Source organism: Sitophilus oryzae, unplaced genomic scaffold, assembly GCF_002938485.1.
Source record: "Sitophilus oryzae breed Bouriz unplaced genomic scaffold, Soryzae_2.0 scaffold_1801_pilon_pilon, whole genome shotgun sequence".
Taxonomy (NCBI): Eukaryota; Metazoa; Arthropoda; class Insecta; order Coleoptera; family Curculionidae; genus Sitophilus; species Sitophilus oryzae.
The window spans coordinates 2,448,386-2,459,446 of NW_022146504.1; the positions used below are offsets into that span (position 1 = coordinate 2,448,386).

Below are 11,061 nucleotides of genomic sequence, written 5' to 3' on the forward strand. Positions count from 1 at the left end.
TTTCTAAAACCGCCAACCGCCCTTGGTCTAACATGCGGGCACTATGTAAGCTAGGGGGCTGAAACTCGGAATGTATAGATGATGGGGCTCGAAAAGCCCATTTTAATGATATTTTGACGACGCCTACGTTTCGTGCACTATGAAACACCATCATCAATGGCGAAAAAGTCGTCCGATTTAAATGAAATTTGGTATGACAATCAGTGGCGGATACAGGCATTTATTTTAGGGGGGTCCAAATAAAAAGTAATGTAGAATATGCTGTTTAGGGCGCCATTTTTAACCCAAAAGGCTAATTTAACCCAATTTATAGATTTTTGGGGGGGCCGGACCCCATGGGCCCTCTGTGTATCCGCCACTGATGACAATAGATAGGACCAAGCCCAACTTGACCGTGACACACGGCCTTGTGACACAGGGCCGCGACACACGGCCCGCGAGACGGCCGTGACGCTCGAGCTAGCGATAGCGGCAGTGTTGCCACAGCTACCGACAGATCTACCCCTTTGTAAAACAATAATTTAACCCCGTTATCTCGTAATAGATCCCGATGAAAAATAAGCTTGTGGCAACACTGGGTAACGATCATTCTGAGAATTCGAATAATGAATTGAATAATGACAAGAGAAGTGACCTGATGAAGTGAATAATGACAAGAGAAGATGACAACAGAAGTGATCTGTTTAGACAGCGATTTAGAGTGAAAATTTGGATATATAAAATTTAGAGTCACAATTTTGATTATGCAAAAGAAATACTGGTTGTCTAACGATTACCATTAATTTAAAAATAAATCCCCAACATGAATAATGAACAAAACATTTAAATAAAAACAGACCACAGATTACACAAAACAAATTGTTGGTTAGTAGCAGTTAGTCATCAGATATAGGTATATGGAGTAGGTAGTATTTTGGTTTAATTGCCACAGCTATTCGGCCGGGTAATACAATTATCGTTTTTTAATAAAAATTAAAAAGCATTATAAAATTATAAAGCTAGAATAGTATACGGTTTTATATTAACTCTATTTTTTTTGAAATTTATAAAAAGCATTTATAAAAAAATATATACCCTCCAAATCCTTCAATTTAATAGCTGTTAGTAAGAAGTATGCTACAAATATGCAAACAATTTTGTTTTATATTTAAATATATTATATTTAATCAGCATTTCTTTCTATAAATTTTATGCAGTAGTTTGAAACAAATAGGTAAATTTCTTGTCATATAAACGTGAAAATGAATGCAATACCGCTAGAGTCTTGCATGCTTGGTCTTGCACTGCTCTTGATTTGGTAGATCAAACGCTAGTCTCACGAGAACAACACCAAAATCACAACCATACCAAGACCAGTCTCACTCATAAATATTTTCAAGAGGTGACAAAGATGGAGAAAAAAAATAAATGGCGATAAAAAATATATTTTTGAAATTAAGTAGATAACTAATTTCCTACACCATCTAACAAAAAGAGTGAAAACTTAAAACCTTTAATAAAAGACTATTTACATGGTGAAAGGCAATAATTATTAATAATCCCCACTCAATAATAATATTAAATATTTTTTTACAAAATTACTTACTAAAATAAAGTAATAAAATGGAATATTTTCCAATTTTCAGACAAACAGGATATCCTGCATAAAATGCACTTATTGTATAACACAATTTGAACATACTGAAAAGGTATTTTAAAAGTACCTACCATGAACAAACTTTTAAAATTATAATGAAACATTTAATCAGTTAAAATTTTATTACTTTAAAATGTTTATAAAGGATCGAGAATCATCAATTTCTTGAAATTTATATGCCAGAAAAAGATATGAAAAATTACATTAGAATTTTTTTAAATATACACATATAAATAAATATAAAACCTAGTTTATTTAGGGCGTTTTTTTTTCTTCGAGAAACTGATGTCTTAGACTTTTATGTATTTTCTACAATTTTTTTTAATTATTTTTGTATTAAAAAAGAAAAAAAAAAAAGAATATTGAACTATAGAAATGCTGACCCAGTATAATATTAATATTATTATATTAAGTCAGCATTTATTTCTTTAAAATTTTAGACCATAGTTGGGAAAACACTATTTTGAATAAATTTAAATGATAATTTTGAATAAATAAGTAATTCTTATATCATATAAACGTGGAAAAATGAAAGACCGCAAGCACAGTTTAAGGACGCATGCTTGGTGTTGGTCTTGCGGAAGTCTTGCCCTAGTTTGTCTTGGTCTTGCAGATCTAACGCTCATCTTGGTCTTGCTATTTGTGTAAGGCCAGTCTCGCTTATCACTAAATTTTATTAGAACAAAGTTAGGATTGTTAATCTCATAGTCAGTGGCGCAGCTACAATAGGTCAGTTAGGTGCAAATAATTACTGGGGCCCCAAGTTCCTAGGGGCCGGTAATTTGTATCACTACCGCGCTAATATTTTGTAAGAGACTTTCAATAATCTGTAGAAATGATTTTGGAAAAAATAGCTTATTTTTAAATGTAACATAGTATGTATTGCCATAAATAAATGTACTTAAGCAAGGAAAAATTAATGTTAAGACCATATTCGCCAAATTAAAAGAACATACTACACTTGTCATTCATATTTTTTTGTAATTAATTAACCAAAGAAAATTTATTAGTTTACATACGTATATTAGCTAACCTGCTGGCTATGATAAATTAGAAAGGTACTCGGGAAATGTTAAGTACCTAGGTCATTTTAATTCACAGCCAGTGCCGCTTCATCCATCAGGCAAGATAGGCAGCTGCCTAGGGCGGCAGGGTGATAGGGGGCGGCATTTTTTAAATACCATATTTTACTTGAATTAAGGTATTATTAGGCTACCAAATCATCTTAACGCGGCCCTGTTCACAGGCACATCGTACATGTCTATCTGTCATTTTTGGGTTGTCGTATGTCGAAATCTTCTCCGACTGGTTGGAAAGACTTTACCCAATGATTTTTATGCCCTAAATCTACTTTTTGTAAAAACTAGATAATCTTTTTTTAGTTGTGAAGCCATTTTACTTTAAAACATTGCATTAAAATATACAGGGTGGCGCACCTCATACGCCTCGTTTATAGTTTGATTATACGAAAACGGAAAGATGTAGAAACAAAATATTTTATGAGTATATGTGTGGAAGCAATGTGCACAATTTAAAATTATTTTGAAATATACAGGCTGTTTCAGAACTAAGATCCATATCAAAATTATATTTTTTTTAAGGAACACCCAGTATTTTATTTCATTTTTGGATTCTTGGGTCCAAAAAAAGGCATTTATTTTAAGGGTTAAATATGTTTAAAATCTTTAGTTTTTGAAATATTTAAAGATATTTACATTTGTATGCTACAATAGGATATATTATTAACACCCTGTACATTAGTTTTCAGAATTTTATTAATTCTTGCGTGCTGAATTTAAATGTAGAGAAATAAACTTTACAGAAAAATGTCAGTGCTTCCTTAAATTTATACAGGGGTATCAAAAAATGTTGATCTATTTTAAGAATTTATTTTACATAAAAACTTCGTTATTTCAAATACAACAACCTCTATTTTTTAAAATAAATTGAAGCATATTCAAATGTTCTTTCAAACTATATTAGGGTTTCCTATACCTATCTATATAGTTCAGATTTTGAATAAAGAGCAATTTTTCAATAAAATGGCAACTAAGAGGGCTAGTGTTGTCATGGCAAGTTTCTAGTGACAGTTAGTAGCTATTTTCAAAATCGAAATTAGTTTATGGACTTATTTAAATTAATACCAGAGTTTACTTTTATTTAATTTACCTACAATAGTTAAATAAATAATATTTATTAAATATGTATTCATTATTCTATCAAGAAAAAAAAAGAAGTAGTTCTTTGATTTATTTTACCATGACTTGTAGATATATGGATTTTCTATAAAAGAGCCAATTACGACAAATTAATTTTCTTCAATTCCAACGACAAGTTTTTGCCTAATAGGTTTTTTATAAACTACACTACCAGTTCTGCGAAATAGGACAAGTAGTTTTTCAAAGGAACGCTTATCAGGAAGATTCCTATTTGGATATCTTTGAGCATAAGCCCTTGAGGCCAAGAAGCAATTTTCCTAGCGTATCTATTCGTTCCGCCAGCAAATACTGCTTTATTTTTCTTGATAAAATAATGAATATACTCAATTATTAAACTATTATAGATACATTTAAGTAAACTGTAATAATTTGTATATAATAATGTTCATAAACTAATGTCGACTTTGAAAATAATTCTAATTGTCACTATATATAAAAAATTGCCATGGCGACACCAGCCATCTTGAATGCAATTTGATTTAAAAATCACTTTTTATTCAAAATCTGAGCGAGATAGGTATAGGAAATCCTAATATAGTTTGAAAGAGCATTTGAATCTGCTTCGATTTATTTTAAAAATACAGTGCGTTGCATTTGAAATAACGAAGTTTTTATATAAAATATATCCTTAAAATAGATCAGCAGCTTTTGATAGTCCTGTATAAATTTAAGGAAGCAATACCATTTTTCAGTAAAGCTTATTTCTCTACCTTTAAACTCAGCATAAGAATTAATTCTGAAAAGTAATATACAGGGTGTTAATAATCTATTCTATTGTAGCATGCAAATTTAAATATTTTTAAATATCTCAAAAACTAAAGATTTTAAACATATTTAACCATTATAATAAATGCCTTTTTTGGGCCCTATAATCCAAAAATGAAATAAAATACCGATTGTGTGTTCCATAAGAAAAAATATAAGTTTGGTATGGATCTTAGTTCTGAAACACATTGTCTCCACACATATACCCATAAAATATTTTGTTTCTACATCTTTCCGTTTTCGTATAATCAACCGACGCGAATGAGGTGCGCACCCTGTATGTATATTCTAAAATAATATTTCCTTTTATAAATTTGATATTATTTCTAGTAAATCCCGTCTTAGTATAATAAAAACTAGTCAGGTTTATAATTTCCTACTAAAATCTTTCTGGTGGACTTTTTTAGCTGAAATAACTTATAAAAAAAACAACAAAACATCCTGTAAGTATATAGAAGCCTCCCCAAACACAAAATCATAAAACATTCTCTGCAGAAATTCATCATTCTCTTTTTTCGACTATAAAATAGGTAACTGAAATCAGTTACATGAAAACATGTTCCTGCTTTACATTACATTCTAAACCTTTTGCTAAACATAAACACACTGCCAAATTTCTGCTGAAATGGGTCATTTTTTCTCTGCCTGCGGAAATATGTCATAAAATAGTGTTAACTTTGAACATGAAAACATGTTCCTGCTTTACATTCTAAACACTTTTCTTGTGTAGGTATGAACTTAACTTAGTAGATAGGCAATTTAGACATCAATACTGTATCGAGAAAAAAAAAAGAAAATAAACAAAAACGAACCAACAAACCAAAGCAATCAAAAGAGGCTGTAAGCTAAAACATGCCTGATTACGAATTACAATAACTGCCGTGTACTTTTCAAATTTTGCTATATTTTAAAATATTTATCAATAAATGAAAATGGTATACTTCCGCAAGAAGTTTTTTGCGTGTCTACGGTTAGGAAAATTTCTAGAATGAAAAACAGAAACATGGTTTCATGTAACTTGTTTCAGCTGTTCTAAAGTTGAAAAACTGAAAATTGTACATTTCCGCAGATGTTTGTGACTTTCTATTCCAAAATGCTTCCAAATACCTACTAAATAACAAATATTTCTTACATAACTGATATCAGCTAAGTAGCTAAAGTGGCACTTAATACAGTAATTCTAAAGTTGAAAAACTGAAAATGATGCATTTTCGCAGAAAAATTTTTGTGATATACTATTCCAGAAATGCTTCCATAAGCTAAATAACAAACATTTCTTACATACTGATTTCAGCTAAATAGCTAAAGTGGCCCTGATTTCAGTAATTCTAAAGTTGAAAACTGAAGATGATGCATTTTCGCAAATTTTTAAAAAAAAAACAAATATTTCTTACATAGCTGATTTCAGCTAAACGAAGTTATTTTCAGTTATTTTAAAGTTGAAAAACTCAAAAATGATGCATATTGAAAAGGCTTCCGAATACTAAAAAAACAAATATTTCTTACATAGGTAAGTAACTGATTTCATTTAAACGAAAGTTGAGCCAATCTTTCTTCAAAATAGTTTTTTTTAATTCAACTTCTAATTCAAGTAATTCAGATGAATTTTACGAAGCAAAACTCTAGTTTTGCCTAGAAAAGGGCAAATGAAACCAAATTTTAAACTTGTCAATTTTATATATTCACATTTCGTTCCATTGACTAATAACTGTAACACACTGTACATTTAAAAATAAACTTAAAATCGAAAATACAATCGTATATACAATGTTTATAGCAGTGATATTGAAAATACTGCGTTCGCAGCCCGTATCACAATAATTCTTCGAAGAGATAACATGCTATTTATTTTAACAAAACCATCAACAATCAACAGGGATTTTGTTAAAACAAATAATGTCGCTCCATGATTACACCAAAGCACGTGTTTATTGATCTGTTTTAGAAATAGTTTTTTAACGAAGCAAATAAAAAAATAACTCATTTGATTTTACTTTGAGCAATAAGTACATTTCAGTAAAATGTATTATGTAGGTATACATAAACATATTACAGTGACTTTGTTAAAACAAATAGGTAATGTTTATCCATGATTATGCCAAAGCACGTGTTTACAGAACTGTTTTAGAAATATTTATTTGAACGGAATAGAGAAAAAAAATATTTATTTTACTTGAGCAACAATATAGATAGGTACCATCTCAAAAACATAAAATTTGATATGTCTTTAAAAATTAGAAAATTAAATGTACCAACAAAATACATTCTAAAACCATATTTTATAAGTCTTAAACTTATATACATGCATATTTTTAGATACTATGGTGAATACTTATAAATTCTGAAACAGTACTTGTTTATTACCAATAATAAAAGTCGTCTATATATTCTATGTAGAATAAACTAGTAGAATTGAAACAATATGCAACAATTTTGTATAAAATTTGTTCGTCTAGTTGAAGTAAAAATACTGTCTTTAACCTTATAATTAAATAATATAGTAATAAATATAACACTTTCTATTCATATAAAATGAGAATACCTACTGATTATTTTTTCCAACATATTTTAAGTATGTTTAAAATTTACAAATAAAATGCAAGAATCCAAAAAAATGAATTTTTATTTACTTAAAAGCATAGAATAGGTGAATATATTAATATATCTATTTGTTAAAGGGCTTTATTTTCAGCAAGAAAATCTATATAATTTATCTACTGGCTTGATATTTCGCTATCTTTAACTTGTGATGGAACGGCTATATTATTATCAGTGATATCTAATAATAATATAGCTGGCAAGTATAAGGAATATATATATTTTTTTTTATATATTCACCTATCCATATTTTAGCTTTCTTATTAATTGACATTATTACAACCAAAAGGACAAACAGCATAGATAAACACAGAACTTTGAACGGGCTTATAAATATAACAAATATCTCTGTTCTAAAAAACAAAACTAGATTTTCGCCAATATACAACTATCAATAAATAATAATGTGCACGATATATACACGATACTGATTAATTTGGTATTAAAAATGATAAATTTACATTAATAAAGGAAATGTTTATGAGCCCTATTCATTATATTTACGATTTGGTAAGTATGCTATAGAAAATGTAAAAAATCGAAGAAAAAAAAAATTCTCTCACAAATTATAGAAAATATTTAATAATAAATACTTTTACAATGTTCAGTGTAATTTTGTCAGGTAGCAAAAAGTATACATCTTGAAGACTGTCAAAAAAAGACATTGGGTCATAAAATTTTACTGCAGTCTGTAAAATAGAGATTTAGCTGAACCGTCACAAATATTTAGGTTCTAAAATACCAAACCTAAATTCCGTTAAGCTGAAAGTAGTAAAAGCTGAAATATATTTTGAAAAGTTCAAAAAAAGCAAAGAGAATATAATAATTGAAGTTCATTTTTTGACAGTCTTGCTAGATTTCAAATTTCCATTTGGGATCATTCGAATATTAATAATACTGTGATGGAAAATGTGAATATTAAATAGAAATTATAAATAGGTCTGTATTAAGCAGAATGGCAAATGAGACATCACTGTATTACTAATAAATACGAATAGACATTGCACAATAAACTTTTTAAATCAATAGGTCTTATAATATGTTTTAATTTCTGAGATGTTAAAAGAATTTTCTGTCGGAATAAAATGTACCTATTTACATAAAATGATTATGTACAAGAATATGCATTTTGTTACAGCAGTTCCTTAGAGATTAGAAAACTTCGCATACTTCAAAAATACCTTTTTTTAGGTAATGTTGAACCAAGTGAAGTTCTTTTTAATTTGTACTAAATCGTAAAGTGAACACACTTAGATTGCCAATCATAAAAAAGAAATTAAAAACAACGGGAACAGTAGGTTGTCATACCTTGGAAAAAAAAATTAAAATAACATGAACTTTTAAAATTAAGCTATTAAGTCAAAATTTCATTTTTTTTATGTTCAGATTTACACAACTATGATGTTTTGTATAATTATTACGATATGATAATATCTTAAAGATAATACATATTAGAGACAATGCCAAGTATATACCTACTATGAAAAATTAAGTAGATTATGTATGTATAACAGTATTGACTATCCGAAACGTTGTGTAAAGGTGAAAACAAAGACAATTAAAAATAGACATGAACATTCATTATAATAGTTTTATTTCGAAGGAAACATTGTCTAGGCAGCTTTAAACAAAAATATAAAATCTATAGCTTAGTTTTAAATTTGGACTTTTGGTAACAAGTGAGCAAAATTGGTCAATCATACATAGAACTAAACTGATGGAAAGTTATTGTTAGTCAAATTAATCTTTGGAAAAGATGAATAATAAATAAGTATTACAAAACACTGGCGAAAAACACTGCATTTTCCAGATAAGTAAATATAAGTATGAACTACTTGGTAAAGTATTTTTATGATTGGCAAGCGAAATTGAACACTTACGTGAATGAAAACTGCACTCTGTCTCATCTCCAAAAGTTCTGGAATACTGCGACGGTATAAGGAACCGATTTAGAGATAAACAAAACTATTTACAAGTTTCTGTCTAATAAAACATTTACATCACATTTTGTATCGACGGCACGTCCAGCTCGGGGGACGTAAACAGCGGTTCTCACATGTGCGCCAAGGGCGCCAATGGTCCTGGTCCCAGTTGGTCGGGCGACGTGCTGTACTGGTGGTGCTGTATGTGCTGGGATCCATCCGTGGGTAAGTACATGCTGATCATCTGCCTGAGGTCACCTTGCTGTTGCTGTCCCGTCGCGTACTCCCGCTTCAAGCCACCGGGAGTCGGCGTATGCAGACCCGAACTTGGGGACACAGGTTCCGACTTTATACTTGATCCCGAAGGACTGTGTGACGATCCTGCCTGTTGCATGTAAGGGGAACCCTGAGGAACGGCTGTTGTCCCGTAGGCTCCGTATCCGCCGTTCATGTACGCCGCTTGGTGTTGTTGTATTTGGTTCATGTCGTAACGCACGTAATTTGCGCCACCGTACTGTTGCTGATAGGGGCTAGTATCGGGACCGGCGCCGGAATGCACTACGTAGTGACCATGACCATTGGGCATGTACCCATTAGTCATTGGGTGGTACATGTCCCTGGCTGTCACTTGTTGAATACCTGGCACGCTTGGTCTCGTGGTATCACCGCCGGGTAGTAAACCGGGGGTACCCAATGGATACTTGTCTTTTTTCAACAGCGTTTTTGTCTTACGCCTGGGCCTATACTTGTAATCAGGATGTTCTTTCATATGCACTGCTCGAAGCCTTTTCGCTTCGTCGATAAAAGGCCTCTTCTCCGTTTCACTCAACAGCTTCCATTCCGCACCGAGCCTTTTCGATATTTCCGAATTGTGCATTTTCGGATTCTCTTGAGCCATTTTTCTTCGCTGACCCCTCGACCAGACCATAAAAGCGTTCATAGGCCGTTTCACTCGCTCTATGTTCTGTTGTTTCGTCGTATTGTTATTATTTGTCGCTTGATTGTGTTGTGACTGGGGTTGTTGGTGATGGCTTTGCTGCTGATGGTGAAGTTGTGACGCCTGGCTTTGGTGATGAATCTGATGGGGATGTTGTGATAGTTGATGCATGGGGGCTTGTGACAGCGCACTTAAAGAACCGTACGCCTGTAACCCGTGATGAGGAGGCATCGTCGCATGTAGGCTACCTCCTTTGAGGTCCGTTTCCATAGTCAACATTTCTTCCGACGGCGCGAACAGTTTGGCGGATTCACTAAGACACTTTAACACACTATACCGACTCGCACTCTACACGATGTCCGGTGTAATACTGTTTTGTGTTTGAGAAGAAACCGGCACAGTCTATTCTTCAAGCCATCCCCACTCTTGCTCCTGACTGACAGCAACGCCTGCCATGTTTGGCGCGGACCAATGAGCTGTCGAGTATAGCCTAAGCACCGCCTATATGGCTCCCCTCCAGTAGTGTGGCGCTCGGCGTCAGTATGCGCGCGGCCAACGGTTTACTAATTATTTGGCCGATTACTAATTATACCTAGCGGGTATTTTTACGGCATGTCGTTGTACGTAGCAATAATAATTAATTAATATAAGCGCATCATTTCGTGCCTAAAAATCTCTAATTAATGAGCTGCTCCTTATGCCGTGAAACATTCTTCCAATTGAAGCAAAAATTGGCTAATCTACTTTTCAGAATGACTACTAACTGGAATTAAGAAACTCGAAGCAAGCTGTTTAATAAATCAATATTTTTCAAGAGCGTACTCTATGATATTTAGGTATTCTATTCTTAAGTGTATACCTATATCTAATTTTCTAGATTTAATACTTACAGCTTATATCTTTCTCATATACAGATGCTTAAAATAGATACTTTATTTCTTTATTTTTTCGCATTCTTTCAAATTTCTCTTTCTATCAATAAAT

The 11,061-nt window shown here is 31.8% G+C and overlaps 1 protein-coding gene across 1 annotated transcript; it reads right to left on the reverse strand.

Annotated features, from left to right (window-relative positions):
* Window positions 1-7,279: 7,279 nt before the first annotated feature.
* Window positions 7,280-10,460, reverse strand: LOC115882982 (transcription factor Sox-2). Its single transcript, XM_030901253.1, has one exon. The coding sequence runs from the start codon at window positions 10,354-10,356 to the stop codon at window positions 9,271-9,273; it is 1,086 nt and encodes a 361-aa protein (XP_030757113.1). The 5' UTR covers window positions 10,357-10,460; the 3' UTR covers window positions 7,280-9,270.
* Window positions 10,461-11,061: the final 601 nt, after the last annotated feature.